Here is a 19,489-nt window from a genome sequence, read left to right on the forward strand (position 1 = left end):
ACAGTACACAGTGTACAACTGTACACCATGTGTGTATACTCACATTCCTCCTAATAGCCGGGTCTATCAAGTAGTTGTACGGGCAGAACACTATATTGGCCTTCCCGGCCATGTCTCTGGCGGCGAAGTACGGGCAGGCCTGCATCTCCTCTCCAACCGTAACCAGGTCTCGCAGGTCGAAGGCATCCGGAAGACACTCGAAACTCAAACACTTGCGGTTGTCGAAGTATTTACAGTTGGTCGTCTGTCCGTCACCGCCTTTGCTTTGTTCGATTTTCTGAAATTGTATAGGAATATTGATAGAGAATTGAAGACATGAGTGGACGAAGTGGTAACTAACAATTTGAAAACAGACGTTTTTTTGCATAAATGGAGGCTTCAGGAACGGGAAAATTATTTGAAATGAAAAAAAAAGTGCATTCTATGTATATTACCCAAATGCATTGTGAATTCTATGCATATTACCCAAATGCATTGTGCATTCTATGCATATTACCCAAATGCATTGTGCATTCTATGTATATTACCCAAATGCATTGTGCATTCTTTGTATATTACCCAGATGCATTGTGCATTCTATGTATATTACCCAGGTGCATTGTGCATTCTATGTTTATTACCCAGATGCATTGTGCATTCTATGTATATTACCCAGATGCACTGTGCATTCTATGTATATTACCCAGATGATGAAGTAGGTAAGTTGCCAGGTTTGTTGCATTTATATGGGAAAAGATGAGTAATTGCTCTTATGTTGTAAAATGGTTTTTTACCCGCTTCATTCACTAAGGTCTTCAATTCTAATTAGCTTTGTTATTTCTTATAAGAGTCCTCTAAGGACGCTTACCACTATAGAGAAGACCTATTAGTATTTGGATCCTTATAAGAACCTTCTTCCACTTTATTCTTATTGGCACGTTCGAATATCCAATTTAGTATTTCCATTTTATTACTAGACCATAAGGAGTTCCGTCGGTAGAAAACACAAGAGAGATATCTGTACATTTTAAAGTATACACTTTACAGTAATCAACTAGATACCAACTCACCTTAATACAAGCTCTGCACATATCATTCTTGGAGCTCCACTGGCTCCTATCATACTCTCTTATACAGCTATTATCTCGGCTGGACAGCACAGACATTCTGGCCTCCACACAGTAGCCCGTTCTTCCGTACTCCTTTATGACCTGCTGCAGCTGTTTGTGGGTCCTGGCTCCATAGTAGATGGTGGGGAGGCTGCAATCAACCAGGTCAGCTCGCACACGCAGGTTCTCCACTAGTGCGTAGAGCTTCCTACGCAACCAACACCAACTACATGCATGCTACTGGAATACTTGTAAGAAATTATGAAGGCATATAATAATATATTATAGATAATAATAATATAATAATACTTAGCCGTGTCGCGAAGCACGTCAAATTTGCACCTTGTATGTTGTACAATAATTGTGAAAAAATTTGCGCGTGAACATGACATTAAGCGACATGCTAATGTATTTAATTCTACTTGATTCGCGACCTAGCTTATAAATATGAAACTCAAAAAAATGATTAATGCATGCATTTAACGGCCGAATAAAAAACCCCTCTATTCATACGCTGTGGCCTGTGACAGTTAAATCTTGGGGAAACGACAAGAAATGTTAGTTGTTACTTATGCCACTAAAATTATAATATATTCAGCCGTTAAAAAACTATAAGTACTAAGTCTAAAACAAACTAAAATACATCTCAAATCGTATGCTAATTAAAAAAAAAAGCATGCTCACTATTTACATACACCTTACATTTCAAACAATACAAAAAAAAAATGATACCAAATAGACAATAATAAAGAAAACATAAAATAGTAAACACAGGAAGTAACTAGATCTACCTTATTGCATATACATGCATGCAATACCTACGGTACAGTATACAAAGTTACACGAAAAACATAAGTCAAGTTATTTTTTATTCATTCTCGTCTATACCGTATATACTCAAGTCTGAACTCAGGTAAATTAAGCGATTAACCAGAGATTGCGACTTAGGATAACGATTAACTAAGGAGCAGTTTGGCCTAGCGTTCTTATGTTAAGTTAACGTTTTGGATGAGTTTGATATAACCAGTAGCTCTAGTCTCTACCATGAGTTTAAAGCTATAGTTTTTATTGATACTCGATACCGACTACGTAAATATTTCGTAAGGCAAATTTTACAGCGCCTCTAGCGGTAAAATCACCATACTAAATATTTACGTAGTCGGTATCGAGTATCTATAAATATTATAGCTTTAAACTCATGGTAGAGCTACATACCATGTAACGTAGGTACCTACTCCATCTGCCAATATTAATTTGTTATTATAATTTATACCTATTCTACTTATTCCTGATGGTAAACAAATTATCGGTGCACGATGTCATCGAATGTAGTGCCTAGCCTTGTCGTCCTTACTCACCTAACTTTTTCCGGAGTTTCTGCGGTGTCCATCATTTTGTCTGGCGACTGCGGCGGAGTGCCATCTTCTGTGATCTCGCTATCGTTCAGTTTCCGCTTCTTGTGGATAGTCACGAGATTGCTTTCTGGATATTAAATATAATAATTAAAAATCATTTCACTAAATATACCTGATGAGGATAAACGGGGTATACAGACGTCAGATTTCACAATGTTCAGTATTTTAGGGGGATATTAGATTATCATATATATTGGATCCGAGATCATTGAGTCAATGATATTGAATAATGTAATATAGACATATGATTCATTTCTTCATTGATCATAGATTTTTGACATTTGCTGAGAGATTGGATCCAATACGGTCATAGAAATAGGTGTTGCCAGTTATTTAATATAAAAAAGAGTTTTTAATTTCTTGTTCGTTAATATGTTTCAAATAATGTAATGTAATTATTTTTCTAATTATATACTTGGATAATCTTGCTGAAATAACAAAAAACAAGCCATATTTTGACAAATCGAATTCTCTGAGATCTAGTAACCCTGACGTCAATACCTGTAAGCGTTAGCGCTCTCCATTGGCTATTGAAACCACATATGACGTAAAATAGGATCAATGAAATATGATAATGTAATATGCAGATATGATCAAATGATCATATATATTGGATCCTATATATGATCATAGAAATGATCATATATAAATGATAATGTAATACGGGGGGTATTAGTCAGCCCCGTAAAGCCCCGTTGGGCTACTGGCGCCTGTGTGCAAAAAAAGGATTTTGGCGCCTCGTTAGGCAATTTTTTTGGGTCCTTGGTTTTGGCGCCCCTAAAGATGGCGATTTGGCACCCCTATAGGATGGCGCCCGTGTGCATTGCACACATTGCACATATAGGTAGCGGGGGCCCTGATTTTACTCTTTGTCTGATATGTTGAAAAAGTTGTCTGGCAAGTTCATAACATCGTGTAAATACAATGTCTATACAGTATACACTATACAGTGTCTGTATAGACTATAGTATAAAACTATACACCTTACTAAAAAGAAACAAAGATTGTCGAGCACAATGAAATGGTTGAGCTAACTATATCAACTGACAATAAAATGTGTTTAATAGTTTTTACCGTTATTGTTTCGTTTCTATGGACGCTTCACACCACGTCAGTCTGGCCCCGTGCTAAGTACCTAAAGGACTTGTGTTACAGGTACCAGACAACGGAAATATATTTAATACTTTTATACTATACATATGTTTAAGATTTTTATTATATCATACACATATTTAATACACATCCAGACCCGGGAACTTTGAAAACTCTTTGTTCCGTCGGCGGGATTCGAACCCGCGACCTCCGGCTTGAGCTACCGACGCGCTCACCACTGAGCCACAGAGGTTGTCAAAAAATATTATTGGAATACGTCTAACCTAAGATACCTACCTACTCAAAATATGTAACAACTAACAAGCAAAGATTAAGAAACACATACAAAGTTTCGCGTATACAATATTAGAAAGGAAAGAAGACGCACCATTAACTACTTTCATATATGATGAACATCCCTAGTTTTGGGGATACAGCCAAAATTCTTTTCTACAAAACATTACAATTTACAGCCGTCGGTCGGCATCCGTCGTATGCCAGCCGCGCCGTTATTAGGGGCAGACATCTCAGCTATGTGTGCGATGTACCGGGTATTGGTCAGCTATTGGTTTACAAACCAAACAGTCAGCGTGTAGCTGGATTGTGGAAAAACAAAAACAACTAATAAAAATATAATATAGACTTTAGACAGATCGTGTAAACGTGTCTTTTAACATGCCTGACAAGGATAAAACATTGAATGACTATCATTAGCTTCGTCCACACTGTACCTTTTTCTGTTCGTCAAGGCCATGTGTTATAGCGCAGTCAACAACGAACGTGAGGCATGCCCGCGACGCATGCCCTCTGACCGTATCCAAAACTTCAAAAATGACTATATTGGCGTTGCGTTCCTTGACGCATTCAATTATTGAATGCGCCACTATGAAAGTTGATGATGAAATTGAAGATGAAGGTGCACAGTGTGTATTTCTGTATGTTACTTATTCACGAACCGCTGGAACGATATTGTTGAAATTTCGTATGGAAATACTGTGAGTCCAGGGATCGAGGACATAGGATACTTTTTGTCCCGGAAGAATATCCGGTTACTGCGCGATAAACAAATTTTGGAGCAACGGCGGGCGTCATCTTGTAATTTACTAACTGTCCCGGTGAACTTCGTGTTACTTTAAAACCTTCCCTGGACTTCAAGGATTATTTTAAGACTAAAATTAGCAGAATCAGTTTAGCCGTTATCGAGTTATAGCATTACTAATTACTAACACAAATGGAAATCCATTTTTATATATACTTATAGATAACGTCTTGTCTGTCTTGTCTGTGTATAACTGTAAAACAATAATTTTTTGGATAAGCCAAGTCTAGTTGTTAGTCGCTTGAGAGACAATAAATAACATTTATTTACATCTGTATCACGGAGCAAAAACAAAGAGCAGTATATACACCTACAGCCTTATTAATAAACACAGACTAGAGCAAGAATAACTTTACTCCTAGGCTTAAGGTAAGAGTAATAAAATTCAGTATTAATAAACATGGAGTAAGGAAGGAGTAAACTAATCCGAATCTACTCTCGGAATAAAAGTTAGTCCTTCACGCTACCTAGTTTAAGGAGAGATTAAGTATAGAACAAAGGTGTATTAGAGTAGAGTAGAACTAAGAGCTTTTCCCTAAAATTGTTTATGCTACAGATTATTTAATAGATATAGTTACCATCATAAATATACCTTCAATAATAAAGACGCATTTCAACAATACCTACAGGCTACATTGGGCATACACAAATACACATCGGGGGCGGAAAAAGCAAAATTAAAGGATAAAAAGTTTTTGTATGAGGAAAGTTGTCAACGCTGAAAGAACGAATGACGGGATGACTGGGCTCGAGGAGCGAAGAGCGGGGAAAAGCGGGGGGAAGCGGGGAGAAGCGGGGAAAAGCGGGGAGTGAAGTGGGAGCGGGGATTTCAATACTTTCATTAGGGGAGGACGGTAATCCCGGTAATGGCCTCATTGTCATCTCCGCCATTTTACAAATAGTGGCGTAAGTCTTACATTTACCTTCATTTATGTAAATAAGAATTGTAATCTGCGCCGTGATCATGGCGGGGAGATTTTGCTGCGGATATTTCACAGGCTATTGTCATCGATGTTAGAAGTATTATATGGGGAGTTCTTAGCTGGATTATTTTGCATTTTGATTGTTGAAGATAAAAATCCATCTTAAATACCATAGCTGGGCACCGTTAATCAAATAGTTAACTTCGTTAATCGTTAATCCGTTAAAAAAAATATTAGCTTCGTTAAACGTTAAGGCGTTACATTTCGGACGAATTAACGCAAGTTAACGTTAATCGTTAATATGTAATATGGCCTTGTTGTAACTTATATCATTGCGTTATTGTATATACAAAACCTGTTGGCTAAAGGTTTTGGAACTTAAAATGTTAGGGACAAAACAAAATACTTCTAAAATTATTGTATTCTATCTAACTTAATTATACTGCACTCTTCTTTATCAACATGCAAATGATTTATAATAACAATAAACAAATCACTCTCTCTATAAGCACCGGCGCTGAGTAATGAAATGATAACACGAAACAAATCTCTTCATACTCGCACGCGCCTGAAAATGTATCTAGTATTGTTTTTGTTTCACTCGCTGCTGCCGTGTCATTTCATACTAACTGTCTGAACCCGTTTTCGCGCCGCGCCGCTGTGCCGTGCGGTAAATAGCAGGCATTGGATTAACGATTAACGGACTTCTGCATATTAACGGAAGTTAACGAGTCCGTTAATATTTTTAAAAGTTAACTTAAAAGTTAATCCGTTAATCAAAATGTTAACTTCGTTAATTAACGATTAACGGATTAACGAGTTAATGCCCAGCTATGTTAAATACATATTATACGCGTAACGCGACGGACTTACTCTGAGATTTTTAATTAATACTAGATGACGTAAGTACTGAGATATTTAATAAATAGTAGATGACGTATAAGTACTGAGATATTTAATGAATAATAATTAATACTGAGAGCGCCCTTAGTAAGTATTTTAGTATATTTTTTATGAAATAAGGGGGCAAAAGAGCAAACGGGTCACCTGATGGAAAACAATTTCCGTCGCCCATGGACACACGCAACATCAGAAGAGCTGCAGGTGCGTTGCCGGCCTTTTAAGTGGGAATAGGATTACAGAGTAGGGGAGGTAAGGAAGGGAATAGGCAAGGAAAGGGTAGGGAATTGGGCCTCCGGTAAGCTCACTCACTCGGTGAAACACAGCGCAAGCGCTGTTTGACGCCGGTTTTCTGTGAGCCCGTGGTATTTCTCCGGTCGAGCCTGCCCATTCGTGCCGAAGCATGGCTCTACCACGTAAATGATGATCTATGAGACTCATCACTACTTAGAGAAACGTTTAAGTGTGTAATATCAATAAAATCTTCTAATCTCTATATTATTATCACATTAATATTTTAGTAACGAAAGTTTGTGTGCACGTTTGTTACCTCTTTACTAGATTGTTGCACGCGTTTCGACTTAAATATGGCTAATTTTATCCTGAAAAAATAGAGTATTCCCATAAGTTATTACAGAGCCGCGAAAAAGGATAGTATCGTAGAAAGAACACAATATTTTCATAGGCAAATTATTGCCAAACAATTTCTCTACGAAACACATAATAATATATAAATAACCCTATCATTGAAAGGTAAATAGTCAGCAGCTCTCTTATGGCAATCGGCTAAAATTTACCTTCAGGGCTCTCTTTAATATGTTTTTGTCGTATCCCTGACCCGCCACTCCGATCGTCTTCCACGGTATCGTAAATATTTTTCTGGCCTGAAATAAACAAAAATAGATGTTAGAAATATCAATGGAAAGTTTTTGACACATTTACATTTTAAATTGTTGCCTTATCAATAAGAGCTGAATCAAAGATCGATGCGTTATCAACTTGCATATTATGCACTGCCCGCTTTAGTCATTCATTTACCCCCTTACTAATAAACGCTGTATAAGCTTTGAATAGTTATACAATGTTTTGTCTTCTTCAATCCAATTAAAAATGTCACTTGTGTGACAGGTTACAGTATATAGTAGTCAGTGAATAGTATCGAGCACGTCACTCGTATTTGCATTTATTTCATAGTTTAAAGTTAAAGAAAACCTTAAAAAATCAATGCGTTCGCAAGTCTATTCTTCTAAATGATCTAAAAACAATACATTTTCAATGTAGTGTCGAAATAATTTAACTACAAAATAGTATTCTCATGAAATTTCAAATCGAATGCGTTCTGAATGGACAAGAGTCCTAAAACCAATTCATCATAAATTCATAATTATATCAAGGCAAATATTAAGATAATGCCTCAAATGAAAGAACAGTACAACAATCAACAATGCAGCTAGGGACTGTCCTTAAATAAATTCGAAATTTGAAAAATCCCCGTCACTGATAACGTTATCAGACTGATAAGGCGCGATTACCGCGACAGTTTAGAGTGAGCCCTGCTCAAGAGTACATTGTTAGGGCAATTATAGTAGTGGTAGTAATAGTTTATAGTGGGGTAGGCCCTTAGGTCAGTGAATATGGAGGAGTTCCTGGGTATAGACTACGTGCAGGTGTCTTCTGAGAACTTTGAGGAGTACCTCGCGTTTATTGGTTAGTATAATAATTAATATAATATTATACAAAGTATTTGCACAAACACTGAGAATCGTTTGTTATAATTGGCATTTCTTCAAATTATACAGGGCGATGAAGGTGGTATTTATATTAGATAATCAGAGAGCTTAGTGAAATTGCTAGTATTAAGAAAGATTTAAAGAAAATCAAAAAATAAAATCAATTACAAGAAAGGTTTTAGGGACAGGTTCTAAAATTTAGAAGTAATAATATAATAAAAGGGAAAACAATCGTTTCTTAAAACAGGTTTCGAAAGCGTTTTAAATTTTGGAACTGATAATATTATAATTTATAAGTAATAAGTATTATTAATTACGAGCTGTTGCCCGCGGCTTTGCTCGCGTTAAGAAGTATTATTATATACAAACTTTTATCCCCTATTTGAACCCCTTGGGGTTGGAATTTATCAAAATCCTTTCTTAGCGGATGCCTACGTTATAACATCTACCTGCATGCCAAATTTCACCCCGATCCGTCCAGTGGTTTGGGCTGTGCGTTGATAGATCACTATGTCAACCAGTCGGTCACCTTTGAGTTTTATATATATAGAAGAAGAAGATAGAAGAAGATTATACGCTTTTCTGAGTTGTGTAGCTCTTATGAAATCACGGACAAGCTCTACATAAAATAAGGCTCTACAATCACAAGACTATTATTCTAATTTCTATTAGGACTATCTAACGACTAAGGAGTCTACCCTAAGCATTGCTTAGTATTTCAGGCGTGGGCTACATCGCACGTAAGGCTGCGTCCACACTGAGCCCCGTCAACAGTCTGACGAAGAACGAGGATGGCTCCTACACCTTCAGCTTCAAGTCCAGGCTGGTGAACGCTGATATAACTTTCAGACTGGATGAGGAGTTTGAGGAGAGGAAACCTGATGGTACTTTGGTGAGAGGATCTTAAAATCTACTTTGTATACATACTTTTTACTCATCATAAGTGACTTGTCCTTATGGAACCTAATTTATGTTTGAGGGATTTTTTGTTGGGGACGCTTTAGTGTTGTAATACTGAGGTCTGAGGTGTCTCGAGCAAAAGCTTTATTATCTGCGGCATCAGGCATTACTACTTGATAAAATATTAGTTATTCTTATGTTTTAGATATTTAAATAACCTGTAGCCTGCAGTCAAACTGCGTAAGCATCAGTTTTGCAGTGAAAATGTAGATAATATAGGAATTATAGGATAAAGATTAAATAAATAAATAATAATTAAAAAACCTACAAATAAAAAAAAACTGCCAAGTGCGAGTCGGACTAGCGCACGAAGGGTTCCGTACCATCTATAGAGCAAAAAAAAAACTAAAAATTGTATACGTCAATCTTATAATGCCTGATGGCATTTTCGTCGGGTGTAATCATGTTACAAAGTAACTTGTACCTAATTGTAGTAACGAGGCTATTACTGAAAAATTGAGATAACTTTTTAAAACTTAACTATTGCCATCTTTGATTTAAAATCTTTATGTTTTCTTACAGGTAACATCTGTGGTACACTTTGAGGACAACAAGATGATACACTACCAGACGGACGCGAAGGGACAAACTTCCAAACACGTCCGAGAGTTTTATCCTGATAAAATGATTGTGGTATGTTACATTACTAATACTATTTAAAACATCTACATCTGCCTCAGAACGATTAAAATTAGAGACAGAGAGTGAACAACTAAGTAAGGCCAATATTTAACCGACTTTCGAAAAAGGAGGAGGTTCTAGAATCTAGATGTTCGATTTTAAATTCATGTGTATTGTGTAAGTCAAACTAAGCTAGTCACTCAATACGAATTGAAAACGTGAAGAAATAGTGAGCGCGTACTCTTTTGGTATTTTTTTGTAAATATAAATAGCAGTAACAATTCTAGCTAACATTATATATATTTTCTTATGTTAATGTATAATTGTATTAAAAACTTGAGAGGTGTCAAGGGACACCTGAATGGAACGAAGTTATTTCTTATGTTCAAAAACCTGTACACATATTATACACTCAAAAATTATTAAAAAAACGTCATTTATTGACGCCCAGGAATACTATCAACGCCCTCTGCCCCTACCATGCAGGTACTAATGGAAAAGTGTCGAGGTTAAATATCGTTCTGTCTAGCCTATCTAGCCTTTACGCCGAACGCGCGATAAAAAACTTCGTTTCAATAAAAAAACCAGGCCATTTAGCCGAAACTTTTTCGTTTTCGCTTCGTTATAGAATCGCCAATCAAAATGTATGGAATTGACATACGACGAGTCGAACGTCAACGTCATATTAACGAACGCTTAATGTCAATTCCATACATTTTCATCGGCGATTCTATAACGAAGCAAAAACGAAAAGATTTTGGCACACCTCCCAGGGGTATGTCATGGTTTTCACAATAAAGATGATGACATAGTATGTAAGTAGTAGTATAGTACTGTTTTTACCAGCAATAATTGCAACTTGCAAGTGCAATAGATCAGTTATTCCATCGTTTGATATCTCAAAGCATTGCGAATTGCGATCTTGGTCCTTCGAAGCGGAACTCAAAACTCATAGTGTTTGATCGCGTGTTCTCTCGACTCCAATCAATTGGATAGCCTCTGGAATGTTCTTTTTAGTCGGCCTTTAACCGACTTCAAAAAAAGGACGTTATTAATTCAATCCGTATACAGTATGTTCGGAACTACCCATGTTTTCAAAAAAATATTATGTTAGTTTATTATTATCAGCGTCTCAACAAATGTGCCATTCAAAAGTGTTTTTATGTTTTTATGTTTGTGTTCGCATATATCTGGAACTATCCGATATAAGTAATTCCTTTTTTTATTGTACTGCAATTATTAACTTAGGGGATATTGCAAGTTTTATCAAAATCGGTTAAGTAGTTTTTGAGATAGGGAATTTTAAGTACAATTTTTAAGTCGGATTCGTTAAGGCGGGGATTAATCTCAATCAAAAACGATAACCTTGCACACAACCAAAGATCAAGCGTATACGCATCGCAATAAGATTCATTTTAGCTTAGCATAAAGCTGTAACTACTCGGGCGGATCTTCTCTATTTTTCATGTTTTTTTTTAAATATCTTTGGAAATAAATATTAAGAAACAAAATTGTTCGGTTAAAGAGATTTTAATATAGATTTACTAACAATTTATTCAAATAAAATGTATAATTATCTTAGTTATTACTTATATTTCGATGAAATTGATTTTTTTTGGAGGTGAGTTTGTAAATTAATTACAGCCGAAGTATTACGTTTTATTAAAATGTTTATGGTTTAAGGTATTTTGAATATTGTGCTTTATATCTCATATTTTTAACACTTCGTTATTATATTGGAACTAGGTAAACCGGGAGTCACGGAATAACAAATTGGGGTTTATCCTCGCCTTAAGCGAATATTGCAATTTTCATAGCTTTTATCGCGACGACCGAATCAAGAAATTCCGTAGCGAAAATAAACCTAACACCCACCACTCCGTCCGGCACAGCGTGTTATTGTTGTCAGACTTCGGCACGGTGTTTGTGTGCGTGCGGCAAGACGTATCTGAATTATAATTGCATATTAAGTTAATAAATAAATGTTATGCAATATCTTTACCGCGGCAGTCCCCGAGTGCCGCATGTATCTCTTTAATATAAAACTTGTTTCAGACGACCACCGTTGCGGGATTCGACAAAACCGCGACGAGGCAGTTCCAGTTGGCTCAGTAAATATTGCCGATACGAGGATCTATTTCTTTGTGCCAAATTGCTGTTTGTATTGCGTACGAGAGGTTTGTAATTGCTTAAAAAAGTATACAGGATGTAACAAAACTAAGTGATAATACTTTGGGGTGTGTATGGTAAATAAAGATTTCGCTGTAAAAGTGCAGCGCTGAAAGAGTAACTATTTTTTTCACCTTTGTATGGGGGAAACTCAAGACGCTGGGGAGTTCACCCATACAAAACTGAAAAAAAATTTTGGTCTTTCAGCGCTGCTACTTTCATAATGAACTCTCTGCAAGATACATATACACAGTACACACCCTAAAGAATTATCACTTAGTTTTGTTATGCTAAAGTGTAAAATTATTTTTAGGCACAATTGCTTTTTTCATATTAGGTATTTACTTATATCTATTTACTTTTTTTAAATATTTGCTCAAGTTTAAAATATTTTTAATCAAAATTACCATTTAATATCGATTTTTTTGTAATTTTCTTGTTTTAATTGTCTCGAGTATTCTCTAAGTTCTCAATAAACGATTAAAAACATTGTTGTTATTTACTGGTTGTAATAAAAATTTTAACCCACTACAGGTATTTTTGTAATCTAAAAGTTAAAATACATTTTTTTTTGCTACGGAGTCTAATTGCCGCAAACAGAGAGATTTAATGCTTCCTAACTTTAAGTTAATGAAGATTTTGACATAAACTCCATAAATTTTCCTTCAAACGCTTCATTAAATAATAAAATAATATCTATGGACGCTTCACACCACGTCAGTCTGGCCCCGTGCTAAGTACCTGAAGGACTTGTGTTACAGGTACCAGACAACGGAAATATATTTATTACTTTTATACTATACATATATTTAAGATTTTATTATATGATACACATACACATATTTAATACACATCCATGACCCAGGAACTTAGAAAACTTTTTGTTCCGTCGGCGGGATTCGAACTCGCGACCCCCGGTTTGAGCTACCAACAGCCCACCAACTGAGCCACAGAGCTCGTCATATTCAATGAACCTAAATAATATAACCATAAACTGCAGCACTAACCGCCGTACTCAGAGACATTTAATTATGATTAACCTTCAATTTAATGAAGAGTTTGACGGATAATGTATGAGGCTTATGTCAAAATTTTAAATTAATTACATTTAAGTAAATAATGTTCCACTCTGAGTGTGGCAGTTAGTTAGTTAGTTAATTAATTATATGTAATTAATTTAAATGTTTGACATAAGCCTCATACATTATCTGTCAAATTCCTCATTAAATTGAAGGTCAATCATAATTAAATGTCTCTGAGTGCGGTAGTTAATATCTCAGAGACCGTATGTGTATCTTTCAGTATCTTTAAACAAGATTTACAACTTTACCAAGTAACGTACAGGTTAGTTCCGGAGCAATTTGTACAAATTACTCGAGCTCGTAATCAAATTCCCAAATCCCGTATCGACTTTCACTCAACAACCCCGCATTCTCCGGGGCACTTTCCAAAACACGATTCCCTATTCCATTAGACCCTCTCCAAGTTATCTCGCGTTATTTACAGCGCCTGACCGTGCCGTCTTATGTAGTGGGGGCCGACCCCTATGTCGGTATATAAGTGAGCAGCCGTGTGTCGCAGGGGGGCGGGCGAGCCGAGGGAGGGGGCGGCGAGGAGGGGGTGAGGGGGGCGCGGCGGTGTCGCGGTGTCGTCGCCATGGCAACCCGACGCCGGCGGTGTCGGCCGCGCCGCCCGCGCCCCGCCGCACAAGTGACACGCGCTACGTAAAAGCACAACCGCCCTGCGTGTAGGGCGGCTATGATTTGGGATCGATTGGGACAGTTACATGTTATATGACTTTGTAACACGTAAGTATATAAATTTACTAAAGCATATTGATGATTTATGTTCATGCAGTCAGCCAAGTACAACCAATTAAGATCAAAAGACTGGATTGAAACAATATGAATTTGTATCCGTGGTAGGCGGTAGTAGGGTACTTACTTATATCTAAACGAGAACTAACAATGTCAAAAAAACCAACAACTTTAGAAACGCTATATTGTCCTTTGGATATATATTTTTGCTGATTGTATACTTAAAAAAAACTGAAGTCCTCGTCTGCATACAAAATGCAGATAGTACCTATAGTTATATGCATACTTTTGCCTGAATCGTTAGAAAATTTAAACCATGTAACGAAAAGGCCTAAACATTGATAACTATAACATTTGTACCTTTCAGTGTCCATCTTTTGTCAGTAAGAATTTTAGTGTAATCTATAAAATTGTCAGACTCTACTCCAAAAACAACACCGAACCAAAAAAAAAAAAGACTCACACTGACCACTGCCCGATTTCCATCCCGCCTGGTCACCCTACTTTTCACCCCCAGCCGGGTCGATGTGGGGGGCTTTTGTTTAGGACCCCACCTCTCATTTACTCTGCCCCCATGTTTGCGAACGGTTTAGGTGCCCAAATGCACAGGAAAATGTCATGGTTTCACTTTCTCGACCCTTTGTAATGAAAAATTGCGTACACTCGACTTTAAAAGCCCACGTCACCAGCTCTTGAAATGTTTACTTGAGGCTCTGATTAGAACTTTTTCTTTATCGTCGACAATTTTTTTTGCAATTTTTTAGGGTTCCCTAGCCAAATGGCAAAAAACGGAACCCTTAGGGCCGATTCACACCGGAATGGCAGCGGCGAGGTGAGCACTTTCAGCGTCATATGATTTTAAACTTTATCTTCATTATTGTAATCAGTAATACATAGTATCGCTTGAGAAATCGCGGCCACGAGCGGCCACGAGCGGCCGTAGACTTCGCAAGCGATACTATGTATTACAATAATGAAGATAAAGTTTAAAATTGCTCGCCTCGCCACTGCCATTTCGGTTTGAATCGGCCCTAATAGATTCGTCATATCTGTCTGTCTGTCCGTCCGTCCGTATGTCACAGCAACTTTTCTTCGAAACTATAAGAGCTGTACTATTGAAACTTGGTAAGTACATGTAGTCTGTGCAAAAAAAAATCTTAATGATTTTGATACAAAAATGGTTTTTTTTTTAAATTTTAGGGGTCCCCATAGGCACAACTGAAACAAAAAATATTTTTTCTTCTAAGCTATGCGTGTGGCTATACAGGTATAAATAGGTCTTTAAAAATCATATTGAGGTTTTTAATATCATTTTTTTCTAACCTCAATAGTTTGCGAGAGAGACTCTTCCAAAGTGGCAAAATGTGTGCCCCCCCCCCTCTAACTTCTAAAGCAGGGGCATGATAAAAACTACCAACAAAAATTGGTTTGAATGAGATCTAGCAAGTAGTTTTTTTATACGTCACAAATGGTAAACCTTAATTTAACTTTCATTAAATTAACTGAAATATAAAAATAAATAAAAAAACCTTTTAATTTCATAAAAATAAACCTTATTGCTGCTGCGCCCTACATGGGCGAGTCCAACTCGCACTTGGCCAGTTTTCCAGACTGAATTGATATTGGCTGACGTTCAAAAAGTATAATGCTCATTGCTTATGCAGTCGCAGATGGTTGTTTCAGTTGACATTACAATAAAACCATGTCTTAGATTTTTTATACTTCTCTATCATTTTCGCAAAAATCAAATCGAATACTGAAGGGTCTTTTAAAATCGCTATAATTGTGGTATATTAGTTTATTGCTGTTTATTTTAACGGCTTTTACATTGCATTTTACAGTCGTGATTTGTTTCAAGGCACAACATTATGCGCGACGACAATCTCCTTTCGAAAATTGTCGAAACAATCAAGTAGAGAGAACCACATCTCTACTCTACATAATCCGTTTAAGCATAATCAAACTTTCCTGATCGATATCCATACATATTACCAATTCCGTAACAGGCTTAGCCACTCCATTACAGTCCATTATAATTCATAACACAATTTACAAAATACTCTATCGCGAATCCGCGTCAAATATTAATACCCTATCTGTTCCACGCTTCTTTCCCGCACAATATCTGCCCCAAAGGAATTGTTCATAAAAGAGACCCTCTTTGTATTTATTAATGGAAGTTTTATCTTAATCGACTGGATATTTGGTTTTGAAATTCGCCCTTTCTAAAGTTTCTGTTTGATAGACAGGAAGAAAAGATAATATTTTTGATACTGAATATTGATACTGCTGAGTAGAAGCTAGTGACAAGTTACAAATATATAAGTAAGATATTGTCACATGAAATGGACACTTACATACAACATATCTCGCATTTAACATTAGTATACTTTGCTGTATGCAATGAGTTAACTAAAGTCAATTAGAACAAAATATTTTCAGGAATTAAGTAAGTAAAATAACTGTTTAAAGAAGTACCCACCTTACTTATAATATAAATAATTTTATTTTTATTTATTTATTTATTTATTTAAGTAATACAAATTATAACTTATGTCTAATTGAGAGTGTACCATAAACCTGCAAGGTTTGTCTGGTACAGCTTAGAAAGTTCACCACGCGCAACATTTTATCACTATAATCTAGTAAGAAACTAATAAACAAATAAACTTATCCAATAATCTATTGACTAAAGTTATTCATCCTTCACGGGGAAGTACAGCTAATAACAAATATAGTGTAGTATAAACTAAATATGATGTATTTTTGCAGTTGCAAATAAAAACATTATTACAATTTAATTTGCTAAACTACATCACTTATCAGTAAGTATAACAATATAGTGTCAGCTGTGAACTGCGGACTGCGACTGGACCGGTTTTTGTCGTAAGCATCGACCCTTCACATACAGAATGTTATCATTACTTTGTGTACACACTGATTTATTGGTTTTATTTTAAATGTAATACTCGTATTAACAGAATATTGATACATCTATCATTTTAGGATATGGTTAGCTGTTGTTAGGTACACGAGCAGTTATTATGCTATGTACCTTAGCCCTACGATACAATATTATATCTTGGGGTCGGTAGATTGCTCATACCACTAGGGTGCATGCATGGATGTATACCATAATAATATTATATAAATTCACCGAGTATTAATGAACTGATCTTCTACCCCTTTTTAATTTTTATGATCATGTGTTACAAGTTATTTTTATGTATTGTTGCCACTTTTAAATAAAAAGGTATTTATACCCTATTGCACCCTAGCCCTGCGACATAAAATAATATCTTGGGATCGGTCTATGACTCATACCACTAGGGTGCATGCGTATTGTATATAGTATGTACTATCAGTATATAATATAGATAGTGAAGCCAAAAAAGACCACAATTAACATAATATTATTATGTTAATTTTGGTCCTTCACAGCCTCACCATAATATCATAGTAATAGTTTTTTAATAATTTTCTATAATTATTTTCTTTAAATTTACTTTTTACACTTTGTGGGATGCTATTTATTAGAGATGGTAGCAAATATTCCACAGTTCTTTTGCCATAGTAATTTTTAAATTTCGGTATTTCAAATATGCCATCAGATACTTTTCTAGTCGTACATCTGTGATATGTAGGCATCAGTAGATTTTTATTTAAATACTGTTCACATAGTAATAATAGTTTAAATTTTTCAAAAATAGGTAATACCTTACATAACTTAAATAAGTATGAGGTATCATCGTACTTGTGTCTTAATTTTGATGGTATTATTGTTTTTAAGAGTCTTAATTGTAACTTATATACTCTGTTTAAGTAGGTGTTAAATGTTCTCCCATAACTTGTTAACCCGTAGGAGATAACTGACTCTGCTAGGGCCACATACATATTTAATAAGATGCGGTATGGAACTTTACTTTTTATCAGTTTGAATTTGACTAGAATTGCCCTCAACTTATCACAAACAGCATCTACATGATATGACCAGTTAAATCTATTGTCCACAATTAGTCCTAGATACTTATGATGTGTCACTTGTTCAATTTTCATACATATTGTGTCTTTACATTCTTTTTCATCATGTAAGCACTTGTGATCGTGCGCAATGATATTAAACGGACGAGAATCTTTAACATGTGATGAGTGAACATGTATTATTTTTGTTAACTTAGCAAATAACTGACTGAGCTTGTCTTTGTCTGCCTTATTGAAAACTTCACATGACAGACAATAACAGTGGATTTTCAATATTCCCTGTAAATTTTTTTATGAGTAAGGGTAGAGTAAAAATATGTACATCCATACTAATATTATAAATGCGATAGTGTGACTATCTCTCGTCTGTTACCTCTTCACGCCTAACCCACTGAACCGATTTTGCTGAAATTGTGATAATTATTCCCGGGAAAGGACATAAGATACTGTTTTCCCGGAAAATGTACGGTTTGCGCGCGATAAACAAATTTTAACGCAGCGGAGTAATTGCGGGCATCGACTAGTTTTATGATATGTATCGCACTCTATTACGTTTATGTAATAATAATTCTTTATTTCTGAACCATTACATAACATAACATTTTTACAATCTATTTTTCGAAAGTAACTTTGTTTACACACAAGTATCATTTTTTTTTATTTTAAGTATTTCTTCATTTTATTTCTTTATTTATTTTATTAAAAACTTTAAGCACATACAAGTATAAAGGTGGACTTAATGCCTTATGGCATTATCTACCAGTCAACCTTTGGGCGATACAGGAACAACGTTTTTAATAGAGCTACGTCTACGCTAGACCCCTCTACGTGACTCTACGTAGGGCTATGGTTACGAAGTAGGTACAGTATATACAGGGTGTAACAAAACTAAGTGATTATACTTTAGGGTGTGTACGTGTTCCTTGTAGTGAGTTCGCTGTGTGTTCTCTACAAGGAATACGTACACACCCTAAAGTATTATCACTTAGTTTTGTTACACCCTCTATATCTATGGCAAATGTATCCAGAGACTTCTATCACAAAAGGAGATCCTTTACTTGGGGGTTTAAGAGTATTTTTGTGGTGAAAATATCGTAAGGTGCGTTTAATGTAGTTATAGTACAGAATTCCACTTGTAGCTAGGATAGTGGATACTCCCGAGTCCCGAATGACAAAATATATACTAATTACTAGGGAATGCAATCCCGCAGGATAATTTCAATCCCGGTATTTGCGGGATTAAACCATCACAATCCCGCGGGATCCCGGTATTTGCGGGATCCCGCAGGGTGGACTTAAACTTTTAAAATAAATCGTTATAATGACTTTACTTGATAGAACTCCTTTTATTCTTAGAAACATAAATAAAACAAACATTGTCGGACACTTCTTTTACAAGGGTTTAATAATACTTTTGGCTTTAGTTATTTATTATCTAAACTTTTTTTGAATATGACTACGAAAAAAAATTGTTAAAAAAAAACTAAAAAACACTTTTTAACCAACTTATATAATTATAAAAGTATGTTAAAAATGTTAAGGTATTAATTGTGTCGTCTGCCAAACGGCTCCTGATATTCAACACAAGGTAGCCAGCAGCTGAAAAAGTTAGCTCAGCTTCCCCGCTGGTTGGTACAATTGTCATTTAAAGTAAATTATAGGTGAATTGATGGTAAATTGCTTAGTGGTCTGCC

At 35.8% G+C, this 19,489-nt stretch overlaps 2 protein-coding genes across 3 annotated transcripts in view; one reads left to right on the forward strand and one right to left on the reverse strand.

Moving 5' to 3' along the window:
- Window positions 1–19,489, reverse strand: part of LOC121728392 (Fanconi anemia group J protein homolog) — a 78,965-nt gene that overhangs the window by 14,614 nt on the left and 44,862 nt on the right. Inside the window, exons 4-7 of one of the 2 annotated variants that reach the window (XM_042116563.1) lie at window positions 7,313–7,401; window positions 2,447–2,571; window positions 1,050–1,296; window positions 44–277 (exon numbers count right to left, since the gene is read on the reverse strand). In XM_042116563.1, coding sequence (XP_041972497.1) covers window positions 44–277; window positions 1,050–1,296; window positions 2,447–2,571; window positions 7,313–7,401 — 695 coding nt within the window. The remainder of the gene's footprint in view (window positions 1–43; window positions 278–1,049; window positions 1,297–2,446; window positions 2,572–7,312; window positions 7,402–19,489) is intronic. The other variant, XM_042116564.1, reaches the window with a different exon arrangement.
- LOC121728399 (fatty acid-binding protein homolog 6-like) lies at window positions 8,086–12,220 on the forward strand. Its single transcript, XM_042116572.1, has 4 exons — window positions 8,086–8,224; window positions 8,970–9,139; window positions 9,730–9,840; window positions 11,884–12,220. The coding sequence occupies exons 1-4, from the start codon at window positions 8,152–8,154 to the stop codon at window positions 11,941–11,943; spliced, it is 414 nt and encodes a 137-aa protein (XP_041972506.1). The 5' UTR covers window positions 8,086–8,151; the 3' UTR covers window positions 11,944–12,220.

This window comes from Aricia agestis, chromosome 6 (assembly GCF_905147365.1).
Source record: "Aricia agestis chromosome 6, ilAriAges1.1, whole genome shotgun sequence".
Taxonomy (NCBI): domain Eukaryota; kingdom Metazoa; phylum Arthropoda; class Insecta; order Lepidoptera; family Lycaenidae; genus Aricia; species Aricia agestis.